The sequence below is a fragment of the Scyliorhinus canicula genome, chromosome 1, assembly GCF_902713615.1.
Source record: "Scyliorhinus canicula chromosome 1, sScyCan1.1, whole genome shotgun sequence".
NCBI lineage: Eukaryota > Metazoa > Chordata > Chondrichthyes > Carcharhiniformes > Scyliorhinidae > Scyliorhinus > Scyliorhinus canicula.
The window spans coordinates 153,190,333-153,208,369 of NC_052146.1; the positions used below are offsets into that span (position 1 = coordinate 153,190,333).

The 18,037-nt window shown below is 45.9% G+C and overlaps 1 protein-coding gene across 3 annotated transcripts in view; it reads right to left on the reverse strand.

Annotated features, from left to right (window-relative positions):
• Positions 1-18,037, reverse strand: part of LOC119968642 (ephrin type-A receptor 7-like) — a 768,833-nt gene that overhangs the window by 105,661 nt on the left and 645,135 nt on the right. For all 3 annotated transcript variants that reach the window (XM_038801273.1, XM_038801267.1, XM_038801278.1), the window contains one exon: positions 4,116-4,224. In XM_038801273.1, coding sequence (XP_038657201.1) covers positions 4,116-4,224 — 109 coding nt within the window. The remainder of the gene's footprint in view (positions 1-4,115; positions 4,225-18,037) is intronic.

Here is an 18,037-nt window from a genome sequence, read left to right on the forward strand (position 1 = left end):
AACTTAAGAAATTCCAAAAAAAAATTTACAAGTGTTTCTTGCAGCCATTTCAATACTTTGTTTGGGCACATAGGAAGCAGGGTTGGCTATTCAGCCCCACAAACCAGTTCCACCATTCAATAAGATTTTGACTGATCTAGATACAAGCTCTACTTACTCACCTTGATTCCAGAGCCCTCGGTACACTTACTGACCAAAAAATCTATTGCTCTTAGCATTTAAAATTTTAATTGAACATTTTCGGAGAGAGAGATAATTTCAAATTCCAGTACCCTTTCTTATAAGCTCAAATTTTAAGATTCTACCCTATTTTTCTGTACTTCCCCACTAAAATAAATAATGTCTCTTTCTATCTACCCTGTGTACTCAATTAGAATATCCCTTAGTCTCCGATACTCAAAGAGAAAGAAGCTGGGCAACATGTCCACACAATTTGGCCCTTTTCACACAAGTGGTCATTCTGATCCGTGCACAACACCTCGCTGCCTAATATACCTTTCCTCTGGTGTGGTACCAAGAACTGAACACAGTGCTTATAAAGTGCTCGAACCAGATTTCATAGAGCTACTTGGAATGTACAGCACAGAAACAGACTGTTCAGTCCACATGGTCAATGCCGGTGTTCGTGCTCCACATGAGCTCCTCCCATCGCTTGTTATGGCACCCTAACGGCATAACTTTCTATTCTTTTCCCCTGTGTGTGTTACTCTAGCTCTTCCACAAATGCATCCCTACAATTTGCCTAAACAGCTTCACATGGTGAGGATTTCCACATTCTAACAACTCTAGGTCAAGAAGTTTCTCCCAAAGTCCTTAATAACTATATCGGTGATATTTTACAATATATACATGAACCCGAAGCTTTGGGCATCCGACAAGTGGTGACATTTTCTCTACCTCTGCCCTTTCAAATCCTTTCACAATCAAGAAGATCTCGATCAAGTCACCTCTCAGCTTTCTCTCTTCTTGAGAAAATAGTCCCATTCTGTTAAATTTTTCCGGTGAGACATAACCTCTCATCATCCTTTTTGCATCTTTCTTCGGTGTTTTATATCATTTGTACAATATCCCCAAAGTATGTACAAAGTACTCCTAGTGAGGTCTAACCAAGTTTCCATGAAATTTTAAACTAACTTCTGTTTCCCAATGTTGTCACTATAGAAATCAATCTCAGTGCTTTGTCTGCTTCTTAATGCTCTGATTAACATGTGTTGCTACTTTAATGATTTGTCGCTCTGTATCCCTATGTACCTTTGCAACTCAATCCCGTTCAAACTCTTATTTTCCAGGGAATAAGTGACCTCCTGACTCTTCCTACCAAGATGCACCATGATACTACTGAAATTTATTTTGCAATTACATATCCATCCTCCGAAGTTTAATGTCTTCCTGTAGCTTGTCACAGTATTCCTCATTCTTGGCAAATCACCCCTATTTGGTATATGCAAATTTTTTAATTATATTTTTAATTCCTGTGTCCAATAGGTGTAGAATAACAATTTGCCAATTCTCCCTGTATCATTACACTGGTTACAGCTTTCACAGACTTCAGTTATTTTCTGCTATTTCATCAAAGTAATTATTACTCATGTCTCAATCTAGGTAAGGATAATTGGGAGGCAATCTGCCATGCACATATCCACTGATGGCCCTTTGCAGTCAAGAGCAGGACCTCTGGGCAATCCTCTCCCCTTTTGCTCCCTGTATTTGTTGCAGCGAATCTCACCAGCTCCAAGCTGCACTCTGACTAATGCTTAGCTTATTCAACACAAACTGTACACTGATTCGGGGCACTACTTGTCTGCAGAGCAGCACTTTTGTGTCAAGTGTCACTGCAGCCCTGAAGAAGAAATCCTTACTTGATCTCAATCAGTGGCTCCCACAGGAGAAAACATTATCAGGTCAACTCCATTGAACTTTACATTATAAATGATGCATTTGTTGCTGTCCGACAACTCACCTCTCTCCCCATGGCTTCAGAATTCCTCAGATTTGCCTAAACACTGAATCAGAGAAGGATTACAGCACAGAAAGAGGCCATTCCATCTAACTTGTTTTTATTTGCTATCTGAAGAGCAACTCACCTCGTCTCACTCCACCACCACCCACCACGCTTTCTCTGTAGCCGTGCATTTTTGTTTTCAGATAATTGTACAATTCTCTTTTGACAGCCACAGTTGAATCTGCCTATACTACACTCTCAGGCCACGCATTCCAAATTTTAACCACTCGCTGTGTAAAAACACCTTTCTTCATGTAACTATTGCTTCATTTGCGGGTCACCTTATCTGGTTGCCCTCTGGTTCTCCACCCTTCTGACAGCAGGAATAGTGTCTCCCTATCTACTGTGTCCAGACACCTCATGATTTTGAACAGCTCCAACAAATCCCTCTTAAACTTGGGCAGAATTCTCCAGCCATTGGAATTCTCTATTCCCGCCGGCAGTGCACCCCTCACGCGTAGGTTTCCCGGAGCCGTGGGGTGGCTTCAATGGGATATACCATTGACAAGCAGCAGGAGGAGAGAATGCTGTTGCAAGCAAACGTGGCCGAGAAACGTGGCTGGGAGACCAGAGAATCCAGGCCCTTCTCTTCTCCAAGGAGAATGAAATGAAAAAATGAAAATCGCTTATTGTCACGAGTAGGCTTCAATGAAGTTACTGTGAAAAGCCCCTAGTCGCCACATTCCGGCGCCTGTCCGGGGAGGCTGGTACGGGAACCGTTCCAGCTTCCCCAATCTGTCCACTTAACTGAACATCCTCATCTCTGGAATCATTCTCGTGAATCTTTTCTGCATCCTCTCTAACGACTTTTCATCCGACTGGAATTATATAAAGGTTTTTTCTGATGCCTATCACCATCTTCCACTGTCCTCTCCCGCCTATCAGTTTTGGTGTGTTGAGCTGTCTAGTGTAAAGCTGCAAGAGATATAGCAGAGAAGAAGGCTGTTCAGCCCATCGTGCCTTTTGCAGCTCTTCAAAAGCACTATTCTTGCAAGAGTCAAGCAAGTCCTGCAGACAGAAAGACCCAAACTGCTTCCACAAGAGGCTGGTTTAGCACAGTGGGCTAAACAGCTGGCTTGTAATGCAGAACAATGCCAGCAGCGCGGGTTCAATTCCCGCACCGGCCTCCCCGAACAGGCGCCGGAATGTGGCGACTAGGAGCTTTTCACAGTAACTTCATTGAAGCCTACTTGTGACAATAAGCTATTATTATTATTATTATTATTATTAAGTTGAGAGATGCCTTGATAAAACCGAATTACTGCGGATGCTGGAATCTGAAACGGAAACAGAAAATGCGGGACAATTGCAGCAGGTTTGACAGCATTTGTGGAGAGTAGGGAGCTAATGTTTCGAATCTGGATGACTCTTTGTCAAAGCTTTGTCAAAGCGTCATCCAGACTCAAAGCTTTAGCTCCCTGCTCTCTCCACAGATGCTGTCAGACCTGCTGAGATTGTCCAGTAATTTCTGTTTTTGTTTGAGAGACACCTTGCTGTGTCGCTGAGCGGTTTGAAATTGCTCACTTGTAATAGCTCATTTAGATTCTGAACAAACCAAAGTTGAAATTCATTAAATTACAACACCAGACAAATTAGCAAAATACTTCAATGTCCATCTTTATACTTTATGACAGGGAGAGAAAGGAATGGAGGATTCTTTAAACAACTCACTGAAGGTAACACAATGATATGCTTCAAGTATTTCATTGCTGGTTATGTGACATGTCATCTGCCTGCCACGTGTTCAGTATTTCAATCTGGTGAATTGCCTTAAACATTGCACAAATACGTTTATACAATATCCTCCTCAGGACTGAGTGCCTAACGCACAATGACTCCAGCAATTTCAAATAGTCGCACGGTCAATTCAGCTGATTCTCCAATATGAAGACATGAGGTTCGATCAGCAGGTGGGGCAGAAAAATCAGTTATCACTTGAGGTGGGGAGTTAAGGAAGGTGCAGTGCTCTTACAGCACTTTCCATAGATTTTTTGGGAGGCACGTATTAAGCTGATAATGAAGTGTGCAATCTCTCTCGTGCCAGGCCAAGTCGCATTATCACCCTCCCCTTGTGGCCAGCACAGAAACAGGCCCCAGTTTCAGGGGCATCTACCTTCTCCAGATGACAAATCCGAAGACCATGGACACCAGAACAATCAAGCCGGCCACCGAAACCACGGCGATGACAATCACTGGATTTTGCTCGCTGGACGCCATGGCAACTGTAAAGAGAAAACAGAAAGCGCAGAATGGTACGTTAAACGTGCACTGGCATTGTTATGGAAAACCAAATGATGAACTAGCTGAGGAAGTAAATTTGTTTTAGTTTCATTGCCGGTTGGCCGAAATAAAATGCAAAGTTACTGTAATGCCCTTTGAATGTAGTTGGTGAGAGGCCCTGGGGATGCAGGGGGAGCAGAGCTAGAATGAAACCTCAATTAAAAAGTCACTTTAAGACACTTGGAACAGTAACTGAAGGTAGACCTCAAGGGGCGAGCTGAATTCATGTGCTCATGGCAACAAGGTTTTGCATCAGCTATTCTTTGCATTTCTCCCCGGCTATCAATCCATGAAGCAACCAACGAGAAAGATAATAACATCATTTAAAACGCAGTCAGTAGCATAAGCCTTATCAGTTGCCTTTATTAGCCAAGGCATAGAGTTTAAGAGCAGGGAGGTTATGCTGCAACTGTATCAAATGTAGGTTGGGCCACAGATAGAGTATTGTGTGCAGTTCTGGAATCCACATTATGGCAGCACAGTGGGTAGCACTGATGCTTCACAGCTCCAGGGTCCCAGGTTTGTTTCCCGGCTTGGATCACTGTCTGTGCAGAGCCTGCATGTTCACCCCGTGTCTGCGTGGGTTTCCTCCGGGTGCTCCGGTTTCCTCCCACAAGTCCCGAAAGATGTGCTGTTAGGTAATTTGGGCATTCTGAATTCTCCCTACGTGAACAGGCGCCAGAATGTGGCAACTCGGCCATTTCACAGTAACTTCATTGCAGTGTTAATGTAAGCCTACCTGCGACAATAAAGATTATTATTATCACATTATAAGAGTAACGTGATAGCACTGGAAAGAGTGCAGAGAAGATTTACCAGAATGTTGCCTGTACAGGAGCGTTTTAGTAGTGATGGGAGATTGGATTGACCTGGATTGTTTGCCTTGGAGCAAAGGAGACTGACGGGGACAAGATTGTGTTGTATAAAATTATGATAGCACAGATAGATTAGGCAGGAAGTAACACAACCCCTTGGTGGAGGAAGCAATGACCAGGGGACATAGATTTAAAGTAAGGGGCAGGAGGTTTAGAGGGGCTGTAAGAAAATTCCTTTTCACCCAGCGGATGGGGGGTGTCTGGAACTCGCTGCCTGAAAGGATGGTAGAGATTCTATGTTCATAATATTTAATAAGTATTTAGATGTACACTTGTGATATTAAGACACACAAGTCAGGGTCGTGACCAGTGGGGGGTGTTGCGACACGATTGGTCACGCCACTCCTGTGGCGGCCACAATCGCGGGAGGAGAGCCGGCTTTTACTTTGAGAATGGCAGCCATGTTTGAAAACGTGCGCTGTTCTGGCGGACAGGGCGAGTCAGCAATGGGGGTGGTCAGCGGGACAGAGAGAAAGAAACTTAAATGTCCACGGCTCGGACCTCACCCCAATTTGTGTGGAGACATCCAACCAAGCGTTGGCTGGTGTCTGTGAGGTTTTGCGCCGGGTTCTGGGGGTCAGTGAGATCTGGCAATAGAGGGGAGCTGAGGCCGCTCCATCCCCACGGTTGGGAGGAAGAACCCCCTCTCCCTTGAATATTGTGATCCAATTCCCGGTGCATCTGTGCCAGAGGCTCAGAGTGCAGCTCCGCCCACCCTCCCCGCACGCAGCTCCTGTCGGTGATTTATCTGGGGAAATGAGGCCTGTGCAGGCCCGAGAGCTCATGTGTTCATGAAATGAATGAAATGAAAATCGCTTATTGTCACAAGTAGGCGGAGAGGGGTCCTTGTGACTGACAGCGCCCCCCCCCCCCCCCCCCCCCCCCCCCCGGGGCCACTCAGAGACTTAGCCCCTAGTTTGTGGTTTGGTTCTGGGGGGGTTACTGGGCACCAGGTTTTATTTTTAGGGGGAACTGTATATGGTAAAGCTCTGGACCGCACTGAACACCAGGCTTGGAAATGACAGTCAACGTGGTAATTCCCAGGAGTTGTGGCCATGGCTTTTTGCATTTTATTTAAATATCTGAGGTCGCATTTTGAAAATAAGTCCGTGTGTCTACTGAGAAGGACTCCCCTCTTGTGATATAAACTGAACTTTGGTGTAAAATGACATGCATCCTGAAAATGTATTGCTTATTTTGGTATTCGTGCAAGAGAGCATAATGTTTGGAGAATGCTGAATTCAGTGATGTAAATTCTCGAGCATTAAACTTCTGTGTCCCAACTTGAAATTGCTATCTTGAAGAAATTGACCAATTTTGCATTTTGACATGAATTATAATGAAATTGCATTCTGGAAAAATAATGGATTTTTAAAGCTAGATTGCGATACGAGCTGAAATGATGCTCTTTGCTATTGGTTATGTTGGGATCTCTGGTACCTACCTGTCCAAAATGAAATAGTTATTGCAAACAAAAAAATAACGGCGGCCGCTGGCGCCTGTTGAATGAAAATAAATTAGGCTGTGTGAATTTTTCCAGAAAGAGGCGGCGGCAGAGAGCAGGTCATGCATGAGCAGACTCAAAAACAGCTTCTTCCCTGCTGTCACCAGACTCCTAAATGACCCTCTTATGGACTGACCTCATTAACACTACATAACCCTGTATGCTTCATCCAATACTGGTGCTTATGTAGTTACATTGTATACCTTGTGTTGCCCTATTACGTATTTTCTTTTATTCCCTTTTCTTCCCATGTACTTAATGATCTGTTGAGCTGCTCGCAGAAAAATATTTTTCACTGTACCTCAGTACACGTGACAGTAAACAAATCTAATCCAAATCCAATGCACCCGTCATGCACACTTGACATAAAGTGGCCTCCAGGTATGTACTTTTCGGTCTAAATCATGGAGCAGTGTTGCTTCCATTTTCCAGCTGCTGGAAAGCAAGGCAAGGGAACTGTGAAGATGAATGATTCTCTTAAAAGTAAGTGATGGTCAGAGACTCAAATAAGCAATTTACCTACTGGCCAGGGTCTCACAACAGAATCTGCTGCACAGAGCTGCTCAGGAGTGGGCAGGACAGAGCAGTGCGAGTGCTTGCTCTGCACACAGTTCCAGGGCCTCTGGTCAACAGCCTACAAAGAAGAAATTTAACTTGGGAACAAAGCAGTACAAAGATGATTTCTTGAGGTATGATTTTGTCAATTGTGCCAATGCAAATAAGGATGCAAAACCCATGTGTGTCATATGTCGTGAAGTACTGGCAAGTGAGGGGAGAAGTTTCGTATTTTAAAAGTGAACCGGAGGGTGAAAAATTATTTTTAAGGTCGAGACCCCAGAGTCAGTTATTAACTCAGAGCGGACTCTAAATTAAAAGACTACGCTGCTGTAGCTGACCTGTAAGACCACATTAAAAACATACCAAAAGCCCACGAGGCTGTCAGGATTCGGGTATAGCATCTCCCAGGATTATCCAGTCCTGAGTAAAAGGCACATTTTGGTGCTATTGCCCTTCATGATGACCTGCATGCACAAGGTTGGATTTTCCAATTTCATAAAGATGAAGACGGCAGAAAAGAACTGGCCGAAACCTGCACCTGATATGTGCATTGTCCTCCTTTTCACCTGATTCAAGTGAGATTGTAAGGACCAAGCAGGGTCCCCTTTCACATTAAAGGTAATCAAACAGGTTGGTTAAAGTGGGTCCTGGAAAAAAAGTTTGGAAAACACTGCCTTCGCAGAGAAGTTTGAAAATTACGATATTGTTGTTTTTACTGTTTTGCGGAACTGTTTATTTCAAAGAATTAATGCAGTCATCAAATCACCGCAAAATGTTGATAAAACCTTATTGAATGCTGCACCATTGTTCGCCTCAGTTAAAAGTTTTGTAATGAAAGTTTGAAATTACTGCAGCTCAGTGAAAGCACAGGAACTGACATTAGCAAATGTCTGATGATGAGAAGTGCACAAGATGCAGGAAGTTACATTTTTGATGAAACTAGAGACAAATAAATAACTTCAAAATGGAAAGAGAAGATCATCATTGAGATTGTTGGTGTTATTTGTGACACAACAATGGTGCAATTGCAGAGTGGAAGTGAATCTCTATAGAACATTGTTCAGGTTGCGAGCTTTTCAACAGGAATTTGGATGAGAATGCTAAAATCCACTGCAATAAGAAATTAAGTGAATTCTGCCAGGAGGACATGAACACAACTCGTTTGAAGCTGAAGTGAAACAATTCATTCATTTCATCGATAATGATGAGCTCTGTACTTTGAGATCACCAGCTGATTTGTACAAAGTTGCACTTAATGTTTTGCAGCCAACACTTTTCAAATGTGAAACCATTCTGAAAATGTAAAAAAAAATATTTATCACAAATGCTTCTGGTGAACATTCTTTTTCTGCATTGAAAAGAGTTAAAAATAATTTGCAGACTTCCAGTGACGGAATGCACGAAAGATGATTTTCCCCCTGGGAATCTGAAATTCGGCACTTATGGTTCACAAATAGACTGTTAAACCCCGGGAAACCACCCACCCCAACACCACTACACCACTACAATGAACGAGTCATGCCAGGCTATAACCTGAGGAGCCAAAAAGACAGCAGAATCAGTAAAAGTCTGGAGAGGAAGACTGAGATGATGGAGAACATGGAGGGTGACAAGGATGGACTGTCTGGACATATGCTGGGCTACCCCCCTTAAACGAATAGAGAGACCTCCAAATACAGGAGCTCCAAGTCCTCGAAGATTTTATCAAGCTCAAAATGATGGAGACGGTGAAAGTGGTGGTGGTAGCAGAGGCACTGGTCCCCCTTTAAGCAGCACTGTAAAAGATGCAGTGGCGTCTGGATACACAGGAGACGATGATCAGAGAGCTGGAGAAGGCTGCAACCAAACAGAGCGACCAGATCACCTCATTGGAGACAGAGATGGCAAACCTGGTTGAGACAAAAGGGACGCAAAGGGTCAGGCCAAGACCAAGAGAACCAGTCCCGCCGCCAAAACTTCCGCATCATGGGTCTACCTGAGGGCAGGCACCCTATTGAGTACGGGCAAGGATGGCAAACCTGTTCGAGGGGAAACTTCCCCAAGCCCCAGGGGTAGACAGAGCCCACACGTCACTCAATCCAAACCAAACACAGGGAGCAGCCGTGGGCCATCATCGCGCTACCAAGACAGGGAAAAGATCTTGAACTGGGCACGGCACACACAGTCCTGTAAGTTGAAGGACACTCGGTCCACGTGTACCAGGACATTGGCGCAGACCTGGCCAAGTTCTGGGTAACCCTTTACAAGAACAATGTCGTTCGGGATGCTGTACCCCATCAACCTCTGGGTGACTTTCCATGGTAGGGAGCGCCACTTCACTGCACCGGGAGAAGCAGGCACATTTGTGCATAAGCTTGGGCTGGGAAGGCAAACAACACCAACATTGAACCAGAACCTCGGTCTCATCCGGGGGGTAAAAAAGGAAAGACTATCTTGCATGGGGCTGATCTGCCTCGTCTTCGATTTGATGGTGAGTCTCAGAAAGGAGGGGTTGAGAGCTGTGGGACACAGGAAGGGATGAGAAGGGGGAAAGAAGGGGAAGAGAACCGCAATGGTCGGGTGGTCAGAGGAAGGAGTGGATCAATCCGAAGTGGGGGTCACCAAAATAAAGGGTCCAGGAAAACAATAAAGGGTGGCAGGAGCAACATCAGGCATACCGAAAAATGGAGTGTCAACCTGCTAAAGCTACATCACAGGACTACTTGTGTGACAAACAACATGAGCAGCAAGAAATAGTTAGAGGTAAGCGATTCCACAACAGATCTCAGCTCTGCAGTCCTGCCACATCCAGCCATGAAATGAAATGAAGTGAAGTGAAATGAAAAATGAAATGAAATGAAAATGAAATGAAAATCGCTTATTGTCATGAGTAGGCTTCAATGAAGTTACTGTGAAAAGCCCCTAGTCGTCACATTCCGGCGCCTGTTCGGGGAGACTGTTACGGGAATCGAACCATGCTGCTGGCCTGCCTTGGTCTGCTTTCAAAGCCAGCAATTTAGCCCAGTGTGCTAAACAGCCCCTGTAGTGTGCTAAACAGCCCCTGCAGTGTGCTAAACAGCCCCTGCAGTGTGCTAAACAGCCACTGTGCTAAACAGCCATGAATGATGGTGGACTATTTAACAACTTACTGGAGGAGGAGGCTCCACAAATATCCCCATCCTCAATGTTGGAGGAGTACAGCACATAGGTGCAAAAGACAAGGCTGAGGCATTTACAACAATCTTCAGCCAAAGGTGCTGAGTGGATAATCCACCTCACTCTCCTCCGGAGGTCCCCAGCATCACAGATGTCAGTTTTCAGCGAATACAATTCACTCCACATGATATCAAGAAACAGCTGAAGGCACTGGATACCGCAAAGGCTATGGGTCCTGACAATATTTTGGCAATAGTACTGAAGGCTTATGCTCCAGAACTTGTTGCACCCCTAGCCAAGCTGTTCTAGTACAGCTACAACACTAGCATCTACCCAGCAATGTGGAAAATTGCCCAGGTGTCTCCTGTACGTGTGAGGTGGAAGTGACTGCCTTTGTCTTCGAGGTGGCATTTGACCAAGTATGGCATCTAGGAACACTAGCTAAACTGAAATCAATGGGAATCAGGGAAAGCTCTCAGCTGGTTGGTGTCATACCTGGCACAAAGGAAGATGGTTGTGGTGATTGGAGGCCAATCATTTCATCTCCAGGGCATCACTGCAGGAAATCCTCAGGGTAGTGTCCTGGGCCCAACTATCTTCAGCAGCTTCATCAATGAACTCCCTTCCATCAAAGGGTCAGAAGTGGGGATGTTTGCGGATGACTGCACAATGTTCAGCACCATTCGCGACTCCTCAGATAATGAAGCAGTCCATGTCCAAATGCAGCAAGACCTGGACAATATCCAGGTTTGGCCTGACAAGTTATAAGTTACACTCGTGCCACACAAGTGCCAGGCAATAACCACCTCCTACAAGAGGTGGTCATCCCTTGACATTCAACGGCATTACCATCGCTAATTCCCCCACAATCAACATCCTGGGGGTTACCATTGATCAGAAACTGAACTGGACAAGCTATATCGTACTGTGACTACCAGAGCAGGTCAAAAGCTTGGCGTTTCAAGGCGAGTAACTCACATCCTGACCCTCCAAAGCCTTTCCCCCAGATATAAGCACAAGTCAGGAGTGTAACGGAATACTCTCCAATTGCCTGATTGTGTGCAGCTCCAACGACACTCATGAAGCTCGACACCATCCAGGACAAGCAGCCCGCCTGCTGCTCCCCCTTCCACTCAAACCCTCAACCACCGACAAACAGTGGCAGCCTTTTGTACCATCTACAAGATGCACTGCAGTAAGAGTCCTTAAACAGCACCTTCCAAACCCACGACCACTACCATCTAGAAGTATAAGAGCAGCAGATATCTGGACACCCCCCCATCTGGAGATTCCCCTCCAAGTCACTCACCACCTGACTTGGAAATATGTCAGTGTTCCTTCACTGTCGCTGGAGCAATATTCTGGAACTCTCTCCCTAACAGCACAGTGGATGCACCTACACTTTAAGGACTGCAGCTGTTCAAGACAACAACTCACCACCATCTTCTGAAGGACACCTCGGGATGGACAATAAATGCTAGCCTAGCCAGCGACGCCTACATCTTGTAAATTCATTTTTTAAAACTAGCAGGTGAGCTAGCACAGGAAAGTACGAGCAAGGGGACGGCCGCAGCACAACTCCCAATGGGAAGTGAGTGCCTGTCAGAAAGGGGATGGGGGAAAATAGGGGGGGAAAATGCTGGTGAGGGGGGAGAGGCACGCAGGGGCATGTGGGGGCACGGCTGAGGGGGGTGGACAGGACCAGGGGGAATGTCGGGGGATGGGGGGGTTGGGAGGAGGGGTAGAAGGCTGGCTACAACAAATCGCATATGGCAGCACTGGAAACAAAGGTACCTCAAACATTCATCTTGGAGGGCCACGGTACAAAGGGAAACCTTGGAGTGCAGGGGCACAGTCACATGGCGCACACAATGATGGTGGCCACCTTGGTTGGCCCCTGGACGAAGGGAAACCCCAGCGCACAGGGCTACATCCGCACGGTGAATACAGTGACCGTGGCCATCTTGGATGGCCCCAAGCAAAAGGAAACCCTGGAGTGCAGGGGCGCATCCACAAAGGAAGTATAGTTCACCCCGCAGGAAGAGGGGTACTGAAACACTCCATCAAAGTAGTGACTGGAATGTCAGGGTCTCCAAAGCCCAATGAAAAGATCCAGAGTCTTCGCCCATCTGAAAGGTCTGAGAGCCAACATTGTCTTCCTCCAGCAAACCCACCTGAGGGAGAAGGACCAACTGCAGGTAAGAACGAGCTGGATAGGACAGTCATACGAATCATACTACAGGATGAGGGCTAATGGGGCAGCCATAAGCTTAATAAGAGGACAGCATTTACAGCGATGAGGACGGTAATGACCAAGGGGTATGGTACATCACAGTTAATGGTGTCCTGGAGGAGGCACCAGTGATCCTTGTAAATGTGTACACACCCAACTATGACAAAAAAGACCATGGTAGAAATACCTGACAAAGACACACACAACCTCATTATGGGGTAACTTCAACTGCATATACAACCCACAGACAGACTGATTAAACCAAACTGTAAATAGACGCTTGTAAATCTGTGCTCTGGCCATACTGGGGATTGTAACACATGTCTGCTGACTACAGGGGGGCCACGGCCACAGAGGGAGGGAAGACAATTGTCTTTAGATATATCTGCTGATTTCTGTTCGTCTTCTTTTATTTTCCTTTTTTGTAATATGTAACCTATGAATTGTGAAATATAATGTGAAAACTCAATAAAAACACTTTTTAAAAAAAAGACAATAATTTGTGAACTATGATGAGCCAGGAACATATGACAAGTTCAGCAATATTGACGATTGAAAGTATCTCTATAAGATTTTATCTAAGGTGATGCCATTGATGATTTTGTGAAGAAAGATTTTAGGACAAAAGCTATCTAAGTTGCCATGCCAACAAGAGATGAAGCAAGAAAATCTTAAAAGTCTGTCCGTCTTCCATATTCTCTCGCTAAATTATGTCTTACAAAATGGACCATTGCTGGTCTGATATAATGGCAGCAGCTGGTCACATGCTGGTAGTTCTAACCACCATCGCTCTCAAGACTGGCCTTCAAAAAGTCTCTTCTAGGACAAAAAGCGGAATCCCTCAGACAGAGCCACTAATATTGGATTTGGACTCACTGGACTCCACTCACGTGAATTCCTGGCAACAACTTCCGAGATTTTGTGAAGTAAGGAAGTAAGGAATACTTTGAAACTGAATGAGATTCTGAAATATACTGAATGGCAGCGTGTGCATCTTGTTGACTGGAATACTTGCTCCTGCGCTGGACTGGCTCATTCTGTCCTGCAGTGGGCTGTGCAGTGGTTGCAGTGATGTCATCGGCTGACGTTTCCATCTTGTTGCTCATCAATAATCTCCATATTTTTGCACCTCACAATATTGATCACCTTTACCATGATCCTGACAAGGGGTAAGCCTAGATTTCAATTCAACAATTTTTCAGACAAGCATGTTTTTAAAAATTGAAAAGCACTAAAGTAGTGATCAATGTGTGTATTTTTGTAACTTTCGCCTTTGTGTTCTGTGGGGCAAGTGTGGGTGGGGTCGGGGGGGGGGGGGGGGGTGTGATGGCAAGCTGTGGGAGGGGGCAGAAATGAAGGTGGGTGCAAGACCCCACAAACTGCAAATTCGCCTTTGGGGGTAGATACTGCTCTCGGCAGCCATGGCCAGGTGCTCCGAAAGTTTCACTGAATGCCCGATTTCAGAGATAGAAACATCACAGCGGAAGTTTGGGGGAGAGAATTCAGTTGCTGTGGTCCACGTAGGAAACAACAGCATCTGTAGAATGAGGAATGAGCTTCTGCTGGGAGGGTCGAAGGAGTTAGGGCCGAAATTGAAATGCAGATCCTTAATAATAATAATGATCTTTATTATTGTCACAAGTAGGCTTGCATTAACAGTGCAATGAAGTTACTGTGAAAGTCGCCTAGTCGCCACACTCCGGTGTCTGTTCGGGTACACTGAGGGAGAATTCAAAATATCTAATTCACCTGACAAGCATGTCTGTTGGGACATGTGGAAGGAAACCGGAGCACCCGGAGGAAACACACGTACACATGGGGAGAACATGCAGACTCCACACAGACAGTGAGCCAAGCGGAAATCAAACCTGGGACTCTGACGCTGTGAAGAAACAGTGCTAACCACTGTGCTCCCGTGTAGAGTTAATAATTCCTGGATTGATACCTGAGCCACATGCACACCGATACAGGGATAAATAGATTAGAAGTTTAACTGTGTCAGCGAAGAAGTGACATGGGAGACGAAGGTTTCACGTCATGGGTCCCCGACACCAGTACAGGGGAAAAGAGGGAGCTGTTCCATTGGGCAGACTCCACTTAAATTGTGCTGGGACAATAATCTCCTGGGGAATTGTTGGAACCAACAATTCTATGGACACGTGCTTATAGGATTAGAATAGCGGTTTTAATATACTCACAACAGAGCCAGCCTATTAGCCATTGAACTTTCGGTGAACTGGCCGGCTGACCATGTGGCACTGATCTTTATACAGCAGCTTCCGGGGGAGGAGTCCTGGGCAGAGCCAAGGAAGAAACCCCGTACAACTCGAGCATTCCCAGAGCTACTCCACCTGGAGGACAGGTAGTGCAACTGCACTTACAATATAGACACATGTATATACAGATTATAATCCAGTGTGAATCACATTCACCACAGGAATTTAATTAATAGGAATTCAAGCAGGTGGATTGGGGGCATGCAGAGGGTTGACACTAGGAGGATTCAGGAAAGGGTATAAACCTAAGAGGAGAAAGAGAAATGTCAACGTTTTAGAGCAGCGGAGTGATCGGGGTAAAAATGAACAGAGTGGGTCAGGAAGGGACAGTGAAATGGGCAAATGTAATACGATATTTGTGACTACGTTGGCATCAGAGAAAATGTTCCTAAGTTAAATGTAAGTACATTATACCTGAATGCATGGAATGCATTTACGACAGAACAGATCATTGAAGCACAAATAGAAATAATTGGAATTAACTGTTGGTTATTACTGGTTACAGAGTACCCAAGGCTGAAAACTAATTATCCAAAATGTTTGATTTTTTTGAAGAGATATGCAAAATGGAAAAGGGATTGGGGGGGGGGGGGGGGGGGGGGGGGAGAGAGAGGGAGAGAGAGAGAGAGAGAGAGAGAGAGAGAGAGAGAGAGAGAGAGGGCAGCGTAGATTTGGTACCACTAACAAAGGATCCATTAAAGAGAATCATGATAAAGGATCATAGCTCAGAAAATCAGGACAGAGGCTGGGATTTTCCAGCCCTAGTGGTCATCGGCACAAGTGGCTTTTCAAATTTTACTGTCTCGCCCACAATGATGCCTGCTTATGTTGGGGGCCGGGCGATCCCACCTGTAGAATCAACGTGGCTGAATTAAATGCTTTGAGAGATTTCTACGAAATGCTATTGTTTAAAAAGACCTGTATTCATACAGTAATATATTTTAGAAAGCAATCTCCTTTCCACCTGTACTTTAATATTTATTGGACAAAATCCAGAGAAAAGCAATTCTCTAACATTCATTTGATGTTGAAGAAAACCACATAACGTCTTCAATGCCTGCTCTTTTTAAGATGAAAGTTAACAAGGCTTCAAATTGTCTTGATTTGCTACAGAACATCTATTTGCAGATGGAACTTACTCCAAGAAAATTGTACTGAAATGCAAGCTGATGTATCTTTACTTTTAATGGGTGTATGTACAATACACATCACTAATGGTTCAATGTGATGCTTATTACAGCTACTGGTAATGATTTGGGCAATGGGTAAAAATAAAATCTATATTAATTCTGTCTGCTCATTTCTGTACAGCTCTTGTCCATAATTCACAGAGATGGTGTAGACCTGAATTTGTTAGTTACAGATTAGTCTGAGACCAAGGTAAAGGCAGAGGCCCACTGAATTTTAATTCCTCGAGAGAAACATCTGTACATTGATAGCTGTTTGTCGTGTGCTCTCTGCTGCCTTGTCTGTGCTTGTAAATTGCCGGTTACAACCAAGCTGATGGAGTAAGAGACAGAAAGACAGAGAGACAGAAAAAAAGAGACAAAGAAAAAAAAGCAAGAGAACGCGTGTATAATTTTAGTCCCAGCCCCTCCCCATCGAAAACTGTACGGTCAGAGTAATACCTATTGAGCCAGTTTATCAAATCCAGTCTACTCCATTCCCACTATCCGATATTTTATTTTCATTGACTTTCAAGGGCTGAGGCTCTTGCTGCAGATAACTATGTGCCGAATTGTGACAATATGATTCAATTTGGGACTCAATGCCATTTTAAAATGGAAGTCCCACATATTGGTCAGTTAATTAGAGGATATCAGGTGGGATTGGCTGAAGAATGTGTACGTGCATGCAGATTGTATTTCGAGCAGCTCGAATCTGAATGTGTCAAAGCCCGTTCAATCCAGAAAGTCTGGCAGTTGCCGATTTTGCGCTGTTCAGTTTGCAGTTGAAGGGGCTTCGGTTTAAACCCATCAATAAAAGGGAAAGGATTGGGCACGTGTTACATGGAGGAAAAGAAGGAATGAAGGACCACCTTCAATGCACAGCAGCAGCTGCACCTCGACCTTTCCAAAGGCACCAGGGATGATCTTAACAACAAGGCCTACAGGCCAAGAATCACTTCCTCAAGCAATCTGAGGAGTAGTGCTAGAGGTGGTTCCTCCTGTGTGGTGTTTGACCTCTACAGTCACTTATGGCAAGATCTGCTGCCTTTTGGACCAGGAACAATGACATTCATGAGGCCATCACAGTTATTACTGCCCTTAATGTAACTGCCTCAGCATCCTTCTTGGACTCGACTGGGCACATCCAAAGGATCTTGCCCACCTTCTATAGGCACTTCAAACAAGTCACCAGTGCACCAACAGTGAAAGTAAGACAATGCACCACCGTATCTTTTAGATGACAATAACAAGAGGGCCTTGGAATTAAGAGCAATGGTGCCAGGATGTGATTGACGGCACTTGTGTTGTCAGCAGATAACCACAGGAAAAACTGAAGGAATGCCATGAGCCTTGAAGCATTCCATCCCATTGATGTTCAAGTTGCACTTGGCCCACTAACCTGCACACTTCTGGGGTGGGATTCTCCGACCCCGCTGGGTTGGAGAATCGCCCGGGGGGGGGGGGGGGGGGGGGGGGGCGACGTGAATCCCGCCCCTGCCGGCTGCCGAATTCTCCGGCGCCGGAGATTTGGCGGGGGCGGGAATCGCGCCGCGCAGGACGGCGGCCACTCGCAGCAGCCCCCCCCGGTGATTCTCCGACCCACGATGGGCCAAAGTCCTGCTCGTTCTGTGCAGGTCCCGCCGGCATAAACTGGACTAGGTCCCTGACTGGCGGCGCGGGTGGGCTCTGGGGGGGGGGGGGGGGGGGGGGGGGGGGGGGGGGATTTGGCCCTGGGAGGGGGGGGTGCCCCAACGTGGCCTGGCCCGCAATCATGGCCCACCGATCCGCGGGCGGGCCTGTGCCGTGGGGGCACTCTTTTCCTACGTGCTGGCCGCCTCCGGGATGGCCGGCGCAAAGTGAACCCCCCCTGCGCATGCACGGACAAGACGCTCCTGCGCATGCACGGTCCAACGCCGGCTGGCGGAGAACCTTCAGCCCCGGCTGGCGCGGCGCTAAAGGCCTTCTGTGACAGCCGGCAGGGCGCAAACCACTCCGGCGCCACCCT